Below are 21,193 nucleotides of genomic sequence, written 5' to 3'. Positions count from 1 at the left end.
TGCGCATTCCTCACATTCGGCAGGGGGTTTAGGGGTGGGGGTGGAAGGAAAAGAGGGAAGGAGGAGTCAGAATAAACAGGCATATGTCCGCCTGCTAGAAAACCCAGATTTTCCTCTAGCAGCAGCGAGAGGAGGTGCGAAGAGCACAGGGAGCGCCGCCTGCCCGCACATGTAAGTCTCCTGTTTTCCGTTAGATTTTAATGAGAGACCCTTTAAGAATGCATGAGGTGTTATTTCGGTGCCTAACAAGTGTTTGTTCCTGTGTTGCCCAAGAGAGACCATGGCTCAGTCTGCTTTTAATTCCTGTTTTGGACTGAAGAGTGTGTGTGCAGGTGGTTTAGCAAAATAGGGGAGATTAGATTTATTGTGTCAACCTGACAGTTCCGGTGATGCTCCTCAGTTATTCCGTTTTTCACAACAAATAATGTGCCATGTCTCCAGTAATGAACATTCATCTTCCGGCTTGTCCTTTCTGTTCTTGCATTTAAAAACTTTACACGATGTGATTTGAATAATGCTCCTTAGTATTGTGCAAGTGAGTGAGTGACTCGTGACACAATGATACGAGTGATAAAGAGGAAGTGTGTTTACCTCGGCCGTGCCAGAACTATTCTGCTTTTCTCTTGGTTGTGTGTATGTTAGGAGGAAGACAAAGTAAAGGTTAAGGTCCCGGTGCGCTGCCTTTTGCGACACAGCTCTTAACCCCCAGCCAGTTGCCATGCAACTCAAACTCCGAATCAAAAGGAATTACCTCAACCACCACTGGTCTCTTTCACAGTCGCATTATTAGAGCAAGGTGAAGCTGTTTCCAGTCTCTGCTTTCCCACAGAAGGAGCCCTTGTTTAGGATTTTGGCTGTGCTTCTCTCCTTTTTTTTTTTTTTTTTAAATTGCTCTGTTCTTCCCAATTCATCTGTGCTCAACATATCTGAAAACAGTAATTGGTTGTGTGAATGGAAAAAGCTGATCACACAAAAGGACTGTGTTGTGCATTCACCAAGTGTGTATTGCGGTTGATATTAAATGATATCCTCCAGTGATATCGGCACATTGAGATGCCAGTGGGTGTGCAGCTTGGACCTGGCGGCAGCAGCAGCAGCAGCTGATAATGAAAACAGGAGCAGGAACAGTATTGTACCCTGCATAGTAAACACCCATCTCATTAGTCCTGCTCAAAGGGGAGAGGTAGAGTAAGGGGGAGATTTGAGAGCTCTCGTTTATCGCATGTAGATTGTATTGTTGTTGCGCAGAGTGTGTGTGTGTGTGTGTGTGTGTGGTTAATTTCTCTCTGCCTCTTTATATATATATATGTATATATATATATATATATATATACATATATATATGTATATATATATGTATGTATATATATGTATATATGTATGTATATATGTATATATGTATGTGTATATATATGTATGTATATATGTGTGTGTGTGTGTGTGTGTGTGTGTGTGTGTGTGTGTATATATATATATATATATATATATATATATATATATATATATATATATATATATATATATATAAATAAATAAATAAATAAATAAATAAATAAATAAAACCATGCTGCACTGATTGTCTCTGCGCTCCCTGTCTTGGTTGCAGGATGTGGCTGACTCTTCTTTACAGCTGCAGCGGTGGAGCAGCTCTTCTGTATGCTCTGTACAGATGGGTGATCCCCGCCGCTGTGCAGTATCATGGAGGACTGGCGCTGATCTGGCATGATGTCATCGTGGAGCGGATGCTGGACACGGTGACCCAGTCCACACGTCCTCAGGTGTGCCTCCCCATACGCAGTATTCACCTCTTAGAGTAACACACGAATGACCAGGATGAGTGTGGCGCAGTCCTGCAGGTGTGAGAGACTGAGAAAATAATGCATATAAATAATAAAACAAAAAAATGACATGCACATTGGTATAATCATAAACTTAGCATGTTCATACATGCTCTAATACAGATTAAATGAAACTTTAATTATGTATGCAAATCAGCTATGTGAGCCTTTATTAAGGCACAGCAGTGCTTTAGCACTAATTGCTATAACTTCAGCGCACTTAAAGTGACAATGTTAACATTCTGATGTTCAGCAGGTGTAACGCTACCATGTTCACCATCTTAAGTTAGGGTGTTGGCATGCTAACGTTGGTTAATTAGCACTAAACACAAAGCACATCCGAGGCTATATCTTTTTTTCATTATCAATACATAAATAAACTGGAAAAACTAAATGTTTTTTTTTTTCTTCTTTTAAATCATGACCTCATCATGTTGCACATTGAAAACACTGTTGAACAAGTCAGGTGCAGGTCAGGAGGAGATTGGCCTGACGTGAAACAATAGAAGTGGTACTAATAATCAGGTGTCCCACTGCTCTACTACTGTGCATGCTGGTCCTCTGGGACACCGTAGCAGACGGCCATCGTTAACAATATTAGTGACACCTGTGCGTCTTAACACACTGATGGGCACAAAAAAAAAATCCTCTTTTGTCATTAACACTGGCTGCTAAAGTAGATGGTCAAAACATGCAGTTCAATTTAGCATTTTATATCTATTGATGACATTTTGCCAAGGTGGTGGGAAGAAAAAAAAGGACAATGCAATTGCAAAGTTTCATGGGTAGATGTCCCAACATTCATGATAGATGTACTTTGCCTTATACTGCGGGTCTAATAAAGGATTATCTTATCTTATCTTAAATACTGACAATATTCATATACATAAATGATCTATTATCTCTGTACATTGCACTTATTTATTTCATACTGTGAACTATATTAATATTTCTTGGCTTATGTAGCACTAAAGCGCTTTTATTTTTATATTCTCTTACTCTGCTTATTGCCAACACCAAACGACGAAGCACATGCCTTGTATGTGAAAATCTACTTGGCAACAAACTTTCTGATACAATACATTTTATAAAAGGGAGCCAGATAACAAATATCTTTTTTTATTAAGTACATGAAGCCTTTTATATAGTTAGATCAGACACATTCACACAATAGGCGTGCATGCGTGTGTACAAATGTGTGAATCCACACTTGTTCATTGTTTCCTGGGAAGAGCTCTTTTTGTGCTAATTAACAAGGGCTGATGCTTCTTCATCTGTCCCTAATTAAAGCAACCACACACACACACACACACACACACACACACACACACACACACACACACACACACACACACACACACACACACACACACACACACACACACACACACACACACACACACAGAGGCATGCGCACACTCACACAATAGATTGTTCTTTCATTTACTGAATTGCAAGGGGCTTGCATACACACACACACACACACACACTCACACACCATTTCAACGTGTTTTAGGTCTTGTTATCTTTGGAGCACAACGTGTTCACAATGTGTTTTAGTAAATTAACAGGTGATAACAGCAGAAAATGTACAAACCTTAACTTTAAATATTGTAACCTGCTCACATTTTCTACGCACACTTAGCCGGGTTGCTTACAGCCAAGAAGCAAACAGTTTACACTATTTCCCATGAAACAGTTTTCTGTTTTTGGATTCCTAGATGAAGGGCAGGATGTAGCTCACATGTTGCTAGTTGAAATCCCTGGAATAATGCGCAAAACTTTTTGTATTTTCATCTACCTAGAAGGGCTTGAACTCTAAAACAACTTTGAGAAGGTGCTGCTTATGAAGTACAGATTACTGAGGTAACAAGAGACGGCTGTACAGGCGGGCAGCAGGTCACGGCGGTGATGAGCTGATTGCAGCCAGGAGTGCAGAAGCAGAGGACAGGACTAGTCAGACAAATACATATACACTACTCTGAAACTACTGGCCTCTTGAAATCTTGATCACCACTGCAGATCACGTTAAATCAACAAAACTGACTTGCAGCAGCCTTTTTCTACCAAAAACTTTTTCTAATTCTGATTTCTATTTTGTTGAATCTTCTCAAGAAAATCCCAATTAAAAGAATTTGAAGTCAAAGAGGATGGACACCAACAAATGGGGACTGTCGCTTGAATGCGTGGTCACAACGTGGCAACTCAGGAGTTTAAATGCTTATTGATCATTTAAAAGCTATAATGGGTGAATAATTAATGACACTTAGAAGACTGAACATTAAAAAACAAAGCCCAACTGTACAGTTTTTGTAATCCCTTCAGCGGCTCCTGGGTGCAGTACAGAAGAACGCCACTAGAGGGGACCCTTGCAGCGTGGTCCAGGCCATAGATCACTTCTGCAGAAACAAGGAGTGGGCTATGAATGTGGGGGATGAGAAAGGTACTGACTTCTCATTATATGAAGTGTGTTTTATGTAGAATCCTTACCTTATGTGACTCAGCTGTGTCTGTTTGTGTCTTTCTTTTTTATTTCCACAGGCTGCATTCTGGACTCAGTGGTGTCTGAGGTAAACCCAGCCACGGTGCTGGAGTTGGGAACCTACTGTGGTTACTCCACGGTGCGGATCGCCAGGCTGCTTCCACCTAACGCCAAGCTCATCACTCTAGAGTTCAACCCGGACTTCGCCGCAATTGCTCGTCAAGTCATTGCTTGGGCAGGATTGGAGGAGAAGGTAAAGCCAGCTGTCTCCACGCAAACTGAAAACCAATCATTTGCTCAGTGTGTACGGGTCAGAAGACAATATGTTTCTTCTCTCTAGGTCCAGTTAGTTGAAGGTGCATCTGGTGACTGGATCCCCAGAATGAAGGAGCAGTTCGGGGTGAAAACATTTGATTTGGTTTTCCTGGATCACTGGAAGGACCGTTACCTTCCCGACACAAAACTGATGGAGGCAAGTGTGTTATGCTCGTTTTTATATTGATCAATCTCTTTTCTTTTTCTGCCGTGATGCTCTTTGCTTTTTTTTTCACCAGGAGTGTGGCCTCCTCAGGAAAGGCAGCGTCCTGCTGGCAGACAACGTCGTCTGCCCCGGAACTCCCGACTACCTGGAATTTGTCCGGAGCAGCCCGCGATACGAGAGCCAGTACTTCAAATCGCACCTGGAGTACACCAAAGTGGAGGACGGCTTGGAGAAGTCCGTCTTCTTAGGGTAGTTTTTCACAAAAAAAATGTATTGTTTTACACAAGTACTAGCCGACCTCTGACCTCTGTTGTCTTGGGTTCACTGAGCAGACTTAAAATCAGGAGTTAAATCTGTTTTTTCTAATAGGTCTACAAACTTGAAATTAAAAGTATGTTGAAGGATTTCATGTTGTGTGCTGTATTTTATTATAACACCACATAATGTAAGTCTCAGTACTTGATGCGTTGTTGGTACAGCAGGAGGCAGTAGTGCTACTATATTCAAGCATCTAATTGACAGAAGATGAGCTGCAAACTGCTTTTCCCAGAGCTTCAACTCAAATCAATAATAAATCTAATCCAGCTGCATTCTGTGGTGACGAAAGCTATTTTCTGCTCTGATATTCTTCACCATTGTGCCAGTGTTAGACAGGTGTGTGAGAAGAGAGAGCGTGTGAGTCATGTTAGTGTGTGTGTGTGTGTGTGTTTGTGTGTGTGTGTGAGTGTGTGAATCAAATCACTGCTCATCTAATCTCTCAAAGTGAGTTTCATCATACTGGGGGGGGGGGTTCTGCATTTGGTTCAGCTGTATAAAAAAAAAGTGGGCTAGTCCACCTAGTGCTTTCTTCACAGACTGCTGCATGATAATCCCAATCTGTGGCCATTAGTGCACTGAGAGAACGAGCAAGGATAGAGTTCAACAGAGAAAGCGAGAGAGAGAGAGAGAGAGAGAGAGAGAGAGAGAGAGAGAGAGGGAGTGGGGGGGGAGTGCCTGGACAGAGATGCACACAGAGGGAAAAGAACGAGAGAGAGAGAGAGAGAGAGAGAGAGAGAGCTTTTAAGGGATTTGGCAGTGATTTGTAGAATCTCACTGCTGTAATGTTGCTCTTTTCCTCCACTTTTCTCTGGTTCTGCCATGATACTGCACACTGAAGCCTCAGAAGTCAGTGTTTTCATTTAGTCCTTTACGAATCACAACTACTTCTCTTTTCGACCATCGTTTTTTAGCGTGTTCTGCTTATTTCTGAGAGTGCACTGCGGCCGTCTGAGATGATAGAGGATTTACCTTTGGTGAGGAGAGGAGAGCCTTGCCTCTAGAAATTTAATCCCATTTCGGACCGTGGATGGAGGCCTGTTTGGAAGAGCTCATGTGATGGATAAAATCCAGACTGGTCAATGAAGAATGGGCAGGTAAGAAGTGACTTTACAGGAAGAAATGTCTTTACTTGCAGGTTGCCTGTAGTGTATATAAAAGGGGAAATTGTCTGCAGCTGTTTTGTGATTTTTACAAATTTACATTCTGCTCTTATTTTGAGAATCTTCTCATTTCCATCCATCCAACTTCAATTTGCAGGACAGAAAAATAGAAAGATTCAGCATCATAAATATGAGTTTAATTATGTATGTATTGTGTGTGTGTGTGTGTGTGTGTGTATATATATATATATGTATATGTATATAGATATATATATGTATGTATATGTATATATATATATATGTATGTATATATGTATATATATATATATATATATATATATATATATATATATATATATATATATATATATATGTATATATATGTATTGCAATTTGAAATAGCATGCAAACTGACATATATAAGGTTTTATTTGCATTAGACACTAAAATTAAGTTATCCCATAATAAATATTTTCTATTGTTCAAATTATGCCTTGCAAAATTAAATATGTTTACACTTTTAACCCAGATGTGGGTTGTGTCAATGAGCGTCATGCAGATAAAATGAACCTGCTCCAACTTTTGGAGCATGAAATGCTGCGACGGTCCAGTTGATGTTTTCTGTTTTGCAAAATTTATAGAGTTTTCCATCATCGGCTCTCAGCTCTCTGTGATAAAAGCTATTCACTCTGTGTCATCCTGCATGCGGTCTAAAATCGTGTCCTCAGCTACAGCTCTTGTTCAATGGTGTATACATGTAAAGCTTGTATTTTGTATTTTTCCCAGCTTGGATTAAATACAACAACAACAGATTGAAAGCAGAACATTTGCATATAAAAATGTGCATATATGTATATATTAAAAAAAAAAAAATTGCATATATATTTGCATATACAAAATTGCATGTTGTATTTAAATATTTCACAGTCACATACAGTAGCTTCCCTGATTTGACAGAGCAAACCTATATTGGAGACTGATTCAAGAAGGTAATCAGTTTGCAGCCTTCTTCTTCTCTGAAAGGAGACTGAGACCACATAGTGTCATTACGAGGAGATGCTAATCGGACCTCTCTGACCGCCCTCAGGTGTCAAAGGTAGAGGGAGTGGCCCGGTGTTGTCAGTACCTCTGCTGGTCCTCATCATGACATCAGAGGCCCGCTCCTCACGTCGGTGCTGCTGGCTCACTTCGCCTTTCAGATACCAAACATGGCTTTGGCTGACGTTGACGCTGCTGGTGGGTACTGGCCCGGGCTCCTGGGCCCAGCAGGGCACCCTGCCTCAGTCCATCAAAATCGAGGGGGACATCACCTTGGGCGGGCTGTTCCCCATGCACTCTCGGGGCCCTGCCGGCGTGCCCTGCGGGGATATCAAGAGAGAAAAGGGGATCCATCGATTGGAGGCCATGCTGTACGCCATGGACCAGATCAACAGCGACCCGGACCTGCTGCCTAACATCACTCTGGGGGCCCGGATCCTGGACACCTGCTCCAGAGACACCTACGCCCTGGAGCAGTCGCTCCTCTTTGTCCAGGCCCTCATCCAGAAGGACACCTCAGATGTGCGCTGCTCAAACGGAGAGCCTCCCATCATCCCCAAACCAGAGAGGGTGGTCGGCGTGATCGGGGCGTCTGGCAGCTCGGTGTCCATCATGGTGGCCAATGTGCTCCGATTGTTTTCGGTGAGTTTTTATGTCTCTTTAGAGAATTCTTTTCTTCTGTAAGTAAGCAGATGGGATCCACCCAGGTGAAAGCCGTGTATTCCTGACTGTCTTCTTGTTTTAATCTATTCAGGAAGGAGAACATACTTGCATATGAGCTAAAGCACTGGTTCCCAACCTGGGGGTTGGATCTCCCGGTCCAGTCCCATATATCTAAGGGGTCTTCATTTTTTTTTAGATTAAGTTACTTCCTCTTATCTTTGTTTCTAACTTTGAATTGCTGTTGGTTGAGTAGTTAAGACATAATTCACATGACTGCAACTTTACCAGTTTGATTACAGCCAGGAACCCCCCCCCCCCCCCCCCGTGTTTCCTGTCTCTCTGTTCAGTAATGCCATAAATCTTAAATAATATATATATTTTCTGGATACTTTCACGTCTTTGTGTCTCAAAAATCCTTTAACCGAAATAAGTGATTGGGGGTCACAAGTAGCATTGCGTCATTTTAAGGGGCCACAAACCCAAAATGTTAGCCGATGACTTTTAAACTAAGAGGGACTGAGCCAAAAAGTGTGCAACTCTCAGCAATACACCCCTAATTTTTTGTGCGTTTAGTTTTGAAAATCTTTTCGTGACATCAGTGACTCAGAAAGCAAACTTCCCATGTGTCCGCTGTTCATGTAGAATTATGGCTCAAACTAGCTGATTACTCTGATTTAATGAACGCACGTATCCATGCTTGTACTGTTAAATTAGCTCACGGCTGATCTAGTTAAGATGTACCGAAGCGCACAATGGTCCTACTCATTTAGTCACTTTATCCACTCTTAGATGATGAATGGGGCAATCATTAAATTTGGATTTCATTCTGCATCATGAACACTGTGACTTTTAATTGCAGTTCACCTGTGAATTTCACAAACCTAATTAAGAGTACTCCTCACATTTAATAGCATCTTCTCATTGGATATTTTGATTGATTTTATTGCACATATCCCCGTATTGCTGATCTATAGACAAATATTCAGCACATATATCACCCAATATGATTTTGAAACAAGTCATTTAATGGATGAATAATTTGAATGAGCCTCTCTGTACACGTCACAGGATTTTGAATCCATTGTCATGCGTCGCCTCCGCAGGCTAATCCCTGTTATGTGTTCATTGTTGTTTTTATTTCATTATTTTACAGATGATTGACCTTTGATGATTGATTACACTGCTCATAGCGATGATGGGACATTGAGGCTGTGTAAATCCCACATTATGTCATGTTCTCATTGACTTAGCGACATAGTCTGCCAGAAATCTATGAATATCTAAAAATAGGCACCAGTCTGGGTTTAAATTGGCCACAAAATTGGCCAAAAAAAAAAAAAAAAGAAGAAGTTTCTACTTGTTGCTGTATTCTTTATAGTGAGGATGTTGATTTGAGAGCCAAGGAAGGGCAGCTTTCATAAAGGGCAGATGTTAACTACAGAATTATAGATCCCACCCTCCACTAAGCCCCTCTCAGCAGCTCAGGACCCTGCGCTGAAAATAGAGCATCGGGGCAGCGGGATGACAGCAACGCCTGGACGGCGTGGAGTAGATTTAGTTAAATGGTATGTTTCCTCCCGCTGTGGATACTTCTGTACATTGAACATCTGCTCTTAGCCAGAGCAGGAGATGTTTCAGCATCTACCACACATGCTGTTTTAACCTATTTTCTTTTTCTGCAATAAATGACAACTGGAGGTGTAGAGCATTTTATATGATAGAATATATAATTTATGATGTGGGTATCATCTCAATTTGTATTGTAGTCAGCACTTCAGCTTGTTAAATAACAGGATGTACAGTACATCCAAGAGTAGATTCACTCTTTTCTGTACAAAACCTTTAATAAATTACCTTTCAGGGCTGAGATGTTAAATCGATCAACAGATTATTAACTGACTAGTACTCCAACATTTTAAAATGTGAGGCTTTATTGCTTTTCTCCCCTTCTACATTATGTAAATGTAATATCTTTGGGGTTTTGAACCATTGGTCACCTAAAATGAGCAATTTAAAAACGTTGGTGATAGCAGTGGACATTTTTCACTATTTTTGACATTCCATAAAGTATACAATTTCTTAAAAAAGGAGCTTTACAGTATATTAAGATATTAAAATCGGTTTTAGTTTTACCTCTATTTATAATGATGCAATTTATTTAGTATCATTCAATATTTCAACCCACTGTCATAACCTGAATCATCAGTCTAAAGACTGAAACCTCAAAGCGATAATAATTAAAATTGTTACAAAAGAAAAATTTAATCCATCTATTAAATTTCCCTGCACCTTTAAGAGCACATTTTAGAATTAGAATAAAACTTTGATCATTCTCTAACTCACATAAAGTTAGAGAATGATCAAATGACCCCTGCATATCATACTCATCTTGTACCTGCGTACACTTCTGTTTAGCATTTGGTAGAGCTTATTCAGACCATTAGGTCCGGGCTAAACCACAATCCTATTCCCTTTGCTTGGATCCTGGAACATCTTGGACTGTTTCAAGCATTTACTGATAGTTAGAAGATTTCAGCGGTACGGGATTGTAAGTGGATACTGACAGGGCTCATTGATTTTGAAAAGTGAATTGGTGCAGATGCTTCTGTGGGAGTAATTGGAGAGGATTACGTCTTCTTCACTACCAATTTGTATGCAAACAATTGAATCATCTTTCTGACACTGACACGTTCTCCTCTGGCCACTTGTGTCAAACAGCAATTTCTTTGGGGAGAAAGTTCACATCTGGTTGAGGATGCGGTCTGTAAAAAAAAGGTTGACAAGTAAATTTGAGTTTGACAGGGTTAACACACAGCAGCAAACTGAAGCTGCATGTGGCCATCAGAATTAAATATATTGTATGGCTTACAGCTGAGAAATGCTAACCTTTTTCTAGTCTCTTGATCTCTGTCTCTCCCTCTGTGCTTAACATAATTTGGCTAAAACCCCTATAATCCTTCTAGATAATCTGTGAAATGGTTCTCTCGGTCCGCTCTCCTTCACTACCCCTTGTGTCTACCTTTCTCTACTCGTCCCCTCCAGAGGGCCCTACGTTAAGCCACGCTGGGGGACCCGCATTAGCAGGGTTGGGGTTGAGATAAACTGTCAACATCAACTATGTCATTAAAGAAGTAGCACACCAGTAAATTAATCTTCTCATCCTTTTTTTTTTTTTTTTTTTCAAACAAATGCTTTTTACAGCTGTGGTTTTTACCATCTGTATTTCTCTGTGACGTTGTCCATATCCTCAGCACAGACCAGCTCTGGACAGATCGCACTGTAAAGTTGCGTCAGTTCTGAGAATTGCTGAGAACACGGGCTGTTCAAGAGATGATCGCTCTCTGTGATAGCCCAATTTTGGGATTTTAATGCACTACAACTTGTTTAGTATCAATGTGGAAGGCCTCCATTTAGACACTGTTAAGGTTCTGTCTGTGAGGAAGTGGTGCATCATCCTCTGATATGGTTCACTGCTTCTTCTAGTCATTCCTTTCTATCACATATTGGCCTCATTGCGCTGCTCATGTTTTCCCCTTGACCCGACCCTTTCGTCATCGCTGACCCATCCCCGTGTCTCAGATCCCCCAGATCAGCTATGCCTCCACTGCCCCGGAGTTGAGCGACAAGAGCCGCTACGAGTTCTTCTCCCGTGTGGTGCCTCCTGACTCCTACCAGGCCCAGGCAATGGTGGACATAGTCAAAGCCATGGGCTGGAACTACGTCTCCACGCTGGCCTCCGAGGGCAACTATGGAGAGAGCGGCGTCGACGCCTTCCTCCAGATATCCAGAGAAGCAGGTTGTGTTTCTGGCTGTGTGGTTGTGAATTCATCGCCGGGACAATAAGGGATTACTCACGTATCAAGCCGTGTTGTTCTCACTCATTAAAAGGCTAAAATAGGAAACAAAAATCCTCTAAAACACATGAACTAACAGGGCAAACAGAAGTCACCGCCTCATATGGGTTTAAAAGCTCAAATGATGTTACTCGGGTTCAGATTTCATATCATTATGGTTTCACATAATGCATCAACAATTGACAATGCTGGACCGCTCACTGCTATAGCAGCATGCTGACCGCGGTCGGTCCATACTTAAATATCTTAACAGCTACTTGATGGATTGCCATTCAAATTTGTACAGACATTCATGGTCCCCAGAGGATGAAACCTAATGAATTCGGTGATCCCCTGACCTTTCCCCTAGTGCCATCATGAGGTTGACATTTGTAGTTTTGAGAAATATGCCTCTATTATAATTATTGTTATTATCTAGTATTTGATGAATTGCCATGTCTTTGGCACAGACATTCATGTTCCCCTCAGACAGACATGTAACTCCTGACTTTTCATCCGACACAATCATTAGTTTAAAAATTTTATTTTCTCTTTGGTTTAGACCAAATTCCTGCAAAACTGACATTCCCATCAGCTCCAGCTGTACTTTCTGTTTAGTGCTGATTTGCACTAAATGATAGCGTGTTGACACACTAAACTAAGATGTTGAACGTGGTCAGCATTAAACCTGCTAAACATCAGCATGTTAGCAATGCCATAGTTAGCATAGCATGCTGACATTCACGAGTCTAAAAGCTGCTTGCATGTCTGTAGACTCTTAGTCTTGTTTTATTTTTGTATTAATCAATTTTATTAATGTTCCACGCAGTTATTTAGACATGTTTCCTACTTTAAATATCAGCTTAGATGCTTTTCATCTAGAAACTAACAAGACTGAGTCCTCAGCCATGCTAGCAGCTCTGTGAGGGGCTGTACTTATGCACAGCGGTGCTTTGAGCTAAATGCTAACATCAGCAGGACAACATGCTCACACTGACAATGCTGATGTCCAGCAGGTATAATGTTTATCATGTTAACCATCTTAGTTTAGTGTGTTAGCATGATGCTAACATCTGCTAACTAGGCAGATAGGAAGGGAAATGTGAAGTTTTTGTATTATCAATGCTATATCTCAATTTTCATAATCTAAAATAACATTTCTAAGATTCAGTTGTGAAATTAATTATTAGTATTATACATACCTAATTGATGGGAGAAAACAGCAATGTACAGCGATGCCAATGCATTTCCAATATGATCTCTGACACAGGTGGGCTGTGTATTGCCCAATCCATAAAGATTCCCAGAGAGCCCAGACCGGGCGAGTTTGAGAAGATCATCAAGAGACTGATGGAGACCTCCAATGCTCGGGGCGTCATCATCTTTGCCAACGAGGACGACATCAAGTGAGTCAAGTTTTGCTGCACGTTATATTAGAGAAAGGAAATCAGTCAGATGATGCTGTTTTATATTGAGTTTGATGATAACACAGAGGAGTGAAGTGGAAAGTGTGTGATAACGATAATCTGTTCTCTTTCAGACGGGTGTTGCAGTCTGCCAAAAAGGCCAACCTCACCGGCCACTTCCTGTTCGTTGGCTCCGACAGTTGGGGGGCCAAAAGCTCCCCCATTCAAGACCAGGAGGATGTGGCTGAGGGCGCTGTCACCATCCTGCCCAAAAGAGCCTCTATTGATGGTTGGGCAAATTTATTAAATCAAAATATTAAATCTTACTCTAACCAACTGGATGCAATATGAATTGCGACAGTTGACATTGATGGATGAGTTTTAATACCAACGCAACAAATAAAGGAAATTAATGATGTTTGATAAGTCTGCTACTGATATTTCCAACCTGTCACAAAACATTGTAAATGAGCAAAAGAATTAGATTTTTTTTGCTGATTTCAGCACCATGTTATTATTGGAACACTGATATCAATCACTGTGGTTTTAATACATACATGGCATTTTTATGAAACATTAAACAAAATCTGGTTTGCAAAATGATTCAGGGTTCGACCAGTACTTCACTTCGAGATCTCTAGAAAACAACAGAAGAAACATCTGGTTTGCAGAATTCTGGGAGGACGACTTCAAGTGCAAACTAACCCGCCCGGGCATAAAGTATGAACTTGGTAGAAGAAAATGTACAGGTAAGCAGGCTGCAGTTCAACATAAAGGCAAGTCCTTGATAATGAAATGTGAGATAATGTATCTTAGTATCATAATGTATCATAATGTGCTTGTGAGCAGTTTTGTCTTTTCATTATTTTGTGAGTTACGTTGTATTCATCACTTTTTGACACTTCTGTCATCTGTCAGGCGAGGAAAGAATCAGTCACCACTCTCAGTACGAACAAGAGGGCAAGGTGCAGTTTGTGATTGATGCCGTGTACGCCATGGCCCACGCATTGCACAGCATGCACATAGACCTGTGCCCTGGCTACATGGGTGTCTGCGAGAAGATGGACCCTGTGGAAGGACAGATGCTGCTCCAATACATTCGTGCCGTCAGCTTCAATGGTGAGCTTTTGATCGTCAATCTCTGTTTTTGCCTCCTGTCTCATGCAATGTGTTATGATTTAGATATATATATATAAAAAAAAGTTTCACTTCTTTCATCAAACCGGACGAGAAACCTTGAGTGAGATCTGACATTTTCGCTGGCAAAAAACATTGTGTTCGAACCGCTGCTCCTCATCACTGCAGGTTTGAAAAGAAACACATTTTGAAAAGAAAACAGTAAAATGGAGGTCAGCTCTAAGTCAGAAGCCTTGAGATGTTTCTGCTAATGTACCTATAGCTACAGTACACAGCACATTTCTTTAGAGCACGCCCACCCCCCTCTCCCGAGGGCTGCCTCCTCGCTCTTTCCTTTACACTCTTTTCATCCTGGTCTTTCATAAAAAAAAAAAAAGAAGTCACAGTTTGGATAAAGAAAAGAAAAATGTTCTATGAGAGCATCCTATTTACTGCCCTCCTCTTGCTGGATAACCTTGGCTTGTATGGAAGACTTTCTGATTGAGCGCCTACAGGGACCTGAGAGGAACATTCAATCATGTTAGGCCAGCGGAGCAGAGTGCACTGAAAGACTGAACTCGTGGAGGAGAGCCTTCACTAAAGAGCACTCAGCTTTCACATGATTGCACAAGACTGAAGAAATCAAACATAAGCTGTATTCAACAGCGTGTGGGTGTTTTCTCGGACACTAAAAATGAGGGTTATGTCTCCAGCTTTAGAAACCTGGAAGTCCTTTTTCGCCTTTGACTCGCTAATATACTTTTTTTGATCATTAAAAGTCTGTCTCCATCTAACAGGCAGCGCAGGAACTGGAGTGATGTTCAATGAGAATGGAGACGCTCCTGGTCGTTACGACATCTTCCAGTACCAACTGTCTAATGTCAGCAACCCCGGCTACAAGTGTATCGGCCAGTGGACAAACCACCTTCGCCTCAATGTAAATATTTGCTCTGTTCCTTTTGAGGAAGAACTTGAGCTTGAACATATTATATCTTCTTTGTTCAATCCGTAGAATAACCAAAGTGTTAAGACATTGCGGACTGTTTTCAATGGCCAGGTGCCGTAGCTTCCTTGAATTAGCAGCTCACGGTTTCCTTGTTTCCAGTCTTTATGCTAAGCTAAGCTAAGCTAAGTAGCTGCTGGCTCTAGCTACATGGTTAGCATACAGACATGACAGTCGTACTGATCTTCTCACCTAACTCTCAGCAAAAAAGCACATTTTACCAAAATATCGAACTACTTATAATTAATTAATGTGTGAGTCATGTCCCTTCTTCTCTTAGATTGTGGTTCCTCTATAACAGAGCAGACACTGTGCGTCTTACTCTTAATCACCTTTTAACGGCCTTTCTGCATGTCAAGACCCTGCACTGATCAATTGACATGGAACCCCTGCTTAGTTTTATCCACCAAGAACTGTAATAAAGTTAATTAAAACAGGACTATGGCGTCTTTAACGATGTTGAAAAAAAGTTACAAAATTAAAAATAGAGCTGTTTGGTTTTATATCGTGTCAGTCTTAAGACCACCATTTCAAAAAGCTCACTATAGTTTACAACAAATCTTTTGACAGCAGCCATTTGGGAATATGGACCGTTGATGGAATGATAACCAATTTGGGCCCATTTCTAAAATTAGTCGTGGACGACCAATTAGTGGCTCTGTGCTTAATCAGAGCAGTGTCTCTCCGGCTTAATGACAGCAGTTTTTTTTGGGTTTTTTACATTTTACAAAGTCTTAGCGAGTTCTTACAATACATCAGACATAGTCAGACAATGTTTTTGTGTTTGTACATCCACCCTAGTCGGAGGAGATGCAGTGGTCGGGTGGTGACCGTAAGATCCCAGAGTCGGTGTGCAGTTTCCCTTGCGAGTCCGGAGAGAGGAAAAAGATGGTGAAGGGCGTTCCCTGCTGCTGGCACTGTGAGCTCTGCGATGGCTACCAGTACCTGCTGGATGAGTTCTCCTGCGACATGTGCCCCTTCGACATGAGGCCCTTTAAGAACCGCACGGGCTGCCGGTCGACGCCCATCATCAAGCTGGAGTGGAGCTCTCCCTGGGCCATCATCCCCGTCTTCCTGGCCATCCTGGGCATCCTGGCCACCACCGGATGCATCGTCACCTTCATCCGCTTCAACGACACGCCCATCGTCCGGGCCTCCGGCAGAGAGCTCAGCTACGTGTTGCTGACGGGCATCTTCCTCATCTACCTCATCACCTTCCTCATGATAGCCGAGCCCAGCACGGCCGTGTGCGCCTTCCGTAGGCTGCTGCTGGGCCTCGGCATGTGCATCAGCTACTCTGCCATGCTCACCAAGACCAACCGGATCTACCGCATCTTCGAACAGGGCAAGAAGTCGGTCACGCCCCCGAAATTCATCAGTCCTGGCTCTCAGCTGATTATCACCTTTATACTCATTGGGGTGCAGGTATGCATGGGGATGCTTCTTTCACACACACACCCCATAATTCTTTCCAGCACTCTGACTCACGCTGCTTTCTCTGCAGTTACTTGGGGTGTTCATCTGGTTTGGTGTGATGCCCCCCCACACCATCATCGACTACGAGGAGCAGAAGCCCCCAAACCCAGAGTTCGCCCGCGGAGTCCTCAAGTGCGACATGTCCGACCTGTCCCTCATCTTGTGTCTGAGCTACAGTATCGTACTGATGATCACCTGCACCGTGTACGCCATCAAGAGCAGAGGAGTTCCCGAGACCTTCAACGAGGCCAAACCCATCGGCTTCACCATGTACACGACCTGCATCGTCTGGCTGGCCTTTGTGCCAATCTTCTTTGGCACAGCGCAGTCTACGGAGAAGGTGGGCAATTTAACATGTTTTTAGTTCACTTCTCCTGGGACTGGAGGGTACTTGTACTTTACTTAAATACTTTCATGCCCCTTTATGCTTCTACTCGACTGAATTTTAGAGGGAAATTACCAGTTACCTTAAAGATCCATATTTTGCATACAAAAAATGGTCAACTTCTAGATGTATTTACAGACTGAACTACCCAAAAGCATACAGAGTAGTTCAAACTGGCTCCACCTCAACCAGCTAAACTGTCGCTTGCTTCCACATGACTGTATCAGTCTTAAATATTCCATAATATAATAACATTTAATGTTGGCCTGTCTATGATGTGTTGACAAAAACACTTTCTCCTACAATAATTTAAATGTTACATACTTCAAGTATTTTTTCCCGCTAACATTATCATCTATACCTGCAGCACATTTACTTGGAGTATAATTGAGTATTTTACTGTGTGATACTATTGCTTTTACTTAAAAATACATTGCTGCCCAAACTAGGAAAAGTGGACTCAGTAGAGTGCAGATCTCCACCAGGTGTGTCTGCAGCAACCACTGCTGTTATGTCTGATTGAATGAATACAAACAGCAATTGTCTAATCATCTCCATTCTAGACCATAAGCATTTTATATAAATCAAGAGAGGAACAATTCATAATCTGTGACTTCATTTTCTGCTCAGGTAGACAGGTAGCTAATCGTTGTTTGCTGCTGTATTATTGCTCTGAATTGTTGTATATTGCTGCTTTAAATATAAAATGGCAGAAAATTGTGGGAAAAAAAAAATTCCCAAAGCCTAATGTGATTTAAAAGACTCATTTCCATTAAAGACTCACAACCAGGAAATGTTTTGCCGGACTGGTTTTGAGAAAGTTCTCATTTCATTCATCACCTCAATGTGTTGGTCATGTTACCACATGTGTCTGCCCAAACAACTTTAAAGAAGGTAGAAATGAATTATCATCCATTCTGCCTAATGTGCAATTACCAATGACATAACTATTGGCTTTATGGTATAATCTATTAATTAATCGGTTAATAGATTCTTTTGTCAAGTTTAGTCCCTCATTTTGTTATACAATTAGTTATCAAATGAACGTCATTTAAGCAGAAGTGCTTTATTAATCCCTCTTGAGGAAATTCAGTTTTCCCTTAAGGCTCTTTACTGTGGAGCCTTCATTTTATTGGCAGCAATTTAAATCAAACTTTGAATCCAAATTATGCAATACACTGTAACACGCACTAATAGTTAAGAGAGTAAATGAATCCCTCGGATGTTTAAAGTGAAATCTGAGTTTGTTGCCTGTCATGTTACGTTTGCTTCCTGCCGCACTCGCAGGACATCCTGCCTCCACTGTACGGAGAGTTTAATTTAGCTTGTGGGCTACTTCTGTCGTCACAAAGTACGAGGCTGTTGGGGGGGGGGGGGGGGATATTTGAAAAACAGAGATAGGCTTTGACTAATAGAGAGCAGTATTATGAAGCAGTCAGGCTGAAACAATTAAAGCCCGAGGTGCTTTCAGTCTTTTCACCTCCTCCGAATGGAAATGCAGTGAATTAAGAAAAAGGGAGCGAGGGAAAGAAAGGAGGTCAGATGAGCTGAGGGATGGTAGGGACCCCTCGTAGACCAATTCAACCATCCGGTTCAATTAATCATCACTTAGAAAAAAGAGCTAAATATAGACGCTAACTTTTGTCTGGCTTGGGGGAAATGGCGGCTGTTATCCTCCCGTCGTGTGTACGACCTCGTGTAAGAGGAGGTGATTTACCTGCTTGATGTCTGTATTTACATACGGAACAACCATTCACTGTTCCCGGGCCGCTCTCGCCTCGGGCCGAGCACATGAACACAGTCACAGCAGCTCTTTGTGCGAATGGAGAGAGGTCACCGTGAGAAACGCGGTGAAAAAGACAGAGATGATAAAAGAAGCCATACTGTTTGAACATCCCCCTGAGAGAAACCAGGATGTTCTGCTGCTGCTGAGGATAGCGTACAATTTCTGACTTATTTATGGCACAGATATATCTTATTTATGGCACATGTGTCTTTATTTATTGATGACTTATACAGTTTGCTTGAATAATGAGTTCATAATTTATTGGAGTACGATCCAAGGAGAAGTTACTTCTCATTATTACTGTTGGATTTGAAACAAGAGGAAGAGCAGCGAGGAGAAGACATGGCTAAAGAAAGCCCGTAAATAGAGCCTCCTTTCCTGACTACATATCCCAGGTCATACATCATTTATCAGGGAAAAGACACTGCCTGCTGTGCTTTGACATGAACATTATAAAGACTGCATTGTGACAAGCTATGAGATGACATAGTGCATTTTATTGAACTTGTGCAAGATGATATAATCAGGTATTAGGTATACTGAATCATTCCTAAGAAATTAGACAAAATGAATTGATTTTGTGAACACAGGCGTGTGTGTGTGTGTGTGTGTGTGTGTGTGTGTGTGTGTGTGTGTGTGTGTATAGATCTTTCTGATCTGCCGTGTCTCTGTTGCAGATGTTCATCCAGACTACTACCCTGACAGTGTCCATGAGCCTGAGCGCCACCGTGTCCCTGGGCATGCTCTACATCCCCAAGGTCTACGTCATCATCTGCCACCCGGAGCAGAACGTCCAGAAGAGGAAGCGCAGCTTCAAAGCCGTGGTGCAGGCGGCCACTGTGTCCACACACCTGTCCCAGAAGTCCAACGACAAGTCAAACGGGGAGTCCAAGATCGTGCCGGACAGATCACAGTGAAAACAAACCTGGATCCGTGTTTTCTGTCCCCTAATGTCACAAGCACACACTGAAACAGCTGATGGGGGAAAAAGAATCAGCATTTACATTAGCTTTGGCTGGATTGCCCCCCCCACAACACCCCTCCCACCCTTTTACTATGGAAAGAAAGACCAGCAAAGACGTTCCTGGATGTTTTTTCTTCTCACACTTATTTAGATAACTCAGATACACTAAAGCTGGAATGGGGCACAAAAGGAAAAACAGAAATGCTCACCCTTAAAATGGACAGAGTAGCACACTTAAAGGAGAACTGGAAGGACCTTCACAATTCCACATCTCAACCTGACAAGGAGGTGTTTGTTTTTACTTTCCCTGGGAATGCCGTTTAGGAAAAAAAAACAAAAAAAGAAGTTTAAATGGCGACCTTTGCCCTACAGGAAGATGTACATTGATGTGGAATCCCTTGGGGTCAATGAAGGCTTGTTTTACTGGCTCGACAAGCACTGCATGGATTGTGTTTTTATCTGTACATGAATGTTTTAAATTGAAATATTGTTCGTATGGGGTGTCGTGACTATTTCTGCTGATTGCACTGGAAGGAACCGGCTTTTAAAATGCACCATGTCCTGTTTCTATTTCTGATAGAGCCCCCCCTCGGGGAGGCGTAATGAATCACTTTACTATAATCACTCCTAGCAGAGTCATACAATGTCCAAACACTAATGCAACAAAGTGTTTTATTTAAATTAGTGTTATGTATGCAATTATAAAGGCGAACGCTGGCTTTCATCGTGTGAACTGTAGATCCACGAGTGCAGACAGGATACAAGTGATTGTGAGCAGGATACTTATGTTCTATGTGGTACTTTTACTTCTCCACAGAGGAAAACAACGTTTGGTATTTCCCCATATTGTTTGTCACAATATCAAGCGATCTCGTTCATGCATGGGAACCTCGTCAGAAAGCTTCCGATCATCAGTTGCATTAGATTTTGTGCCACTTAAGGTCCTCTGTCATGACAACTTCTCCTTTCTGCAAACCTAATCTATCTAATGAGGTAACTCCTAAAAATGAACAGTCCCTTATTTGCCAGGATATGATTTGCAGTGTACTTTTTGTTACTTGATCTCAGTGTACAACTCAGGTTTTACTGAAGGTTTTTCTTAAAATAACGTTTTTTGCTTAAAGATTTCCTTCTGTACTGGCACAGCCTTTTGAATACAAATGGAGTCGGCGACTCTCACGGTGCAGGGCTGAGACTCATGTCTGCATGTGGGAAAAACACAGTTTGTAGCGCCCTCTGCAGGGGAGCACACCTCAGTGAAATGTTTGTGGATGAAAGCACAAGTCAAGAGGGAATTGTTTGTA

The 21,193-nt window shown here is 41.8% G+C and overlaps 2 protein-coding genes across 2 annotated transcripts; both read left to right on the top strand.

Annotated features, from left to right (window-relative positions):
- Positions 1 to 58: 58 nt before the first annotated feature.
- Positions 59 to 5,206, top strand: comtb (catechol-O-methyltransferase b). Its single transcript, XM_068720169.1, has 6 exons — positions 59 to 171; positions 1,607 to 1,778; positions 4,164 to 4,281; positions 4,380 to 4,573; positions 4,661 to 4,792; positions 4,875 to 5,206. Coding segments are annotated over exons 1-6 (798 nt in total). The 5' UTR covers positions 59 to 169; the 3' UTR covers positions 5,055 to 5,206.
- An 879-nt stretch (positions 5,207 to 6,085) lies between these two features.
- On the top strand, positions 6,086 to 21,171 carry grm6b (glutamate receptor, metabotropic 6b). The gene is made up of 11 exons (XM_068720167.1): positions 6,086 to 6,213; positions 7,307 to 7,899; positions 11,500 to 11,716; positions 13,024 to 13,159; positions 13,294 to 13,448; positions 13,768 to 13,908; positions 14,078 to 14,278; positions 15,073 to 15,212; positions 16,080 to 16,703; positions 16,783 to 17,094; positions 19,603 to 21,171. The coding sequence occupies exons 2-11, from the start codon at positions 7,363 to 7,365 to the stop codon at positions 19,840 to 19,842; spliced, it is 2,703 nt and encodes a 900-aa protein (XP_068576268.1). The 5' UTR covers positions 6,086 to 6,213; positions 7,307 to 7,362; the 3' UTR covers positions 19,843 to 21,171.
- Positions 21,172 to 21,193: the final 22 nt, after the last annotated feature.

The sequence above is a fragment of the Cebidichthys violaceus genome, unplaced genomic scaffold (genome assembly GCF_023349555.1).
Source record: "Cebidichthys violaceus isolate CVI_PGR_0920_01 unplaced genomic scaffold, fCebVio1.0.p SCAF_25, whole genome shotgun sequence".
Lineage (NCBI taxonomy): Eukaryota > Metazoa > Chordata > Actinopteri > Perciformes > Stichaeidae > Cebidichthys > Cebidichthys violaceus.
Note: the sequence above shows the minus strand (reverse complement) of the source record. Positions and strands in the feature narration are given on the sequence as shown.

What these genes read in the sequence shown, in the direction of transcription:
- comtb (XM_068720169.1), top strand. An exon ending in GAATGTGGGGGATGAGAAAG is followed by an intron (nt 4,282 to 4,379) that starts GTACTGACTTCT and finishes TTATTTCCACAG; the next exon opens with GCTGCATTCTGGACTCAGTG. An exon ending in GGGCAGGATTGGAGGAGAAG is followed by an intron (nt 4,574 to 4,660) that starts GTAAAGCCAGCT and finishes TCTTCTCTCTAG; the next exon opens with GTCCAGTTAGTTGAAGGTGC.
- grm6b (XM_068720167.1), top strand. Translation starts at nt 7,363, where the DNA reads ATGACATCAGAGGCCCGCTCCTCACGTCGGTGCTGCTGGCTCACTTCG. An exon ending in TTATACTCATTGGGGTGCAG is followed by an intron (nt 16,704 to 16,782) that starts GTATGCATGGGG and finishes CTTTCTCTGCAG; the next exon opens with TTACTTGGGGTGTTCATCTG. An exon ending in CAGCGCAGTCTACGGAGAAG is followed by an intron (nt 17,095 to 19,602) that starts GTGGGCAATTTA and finishes TCTCTGTTGCAG; the next exon opens with ATGTTCATCCAGACTACTAC.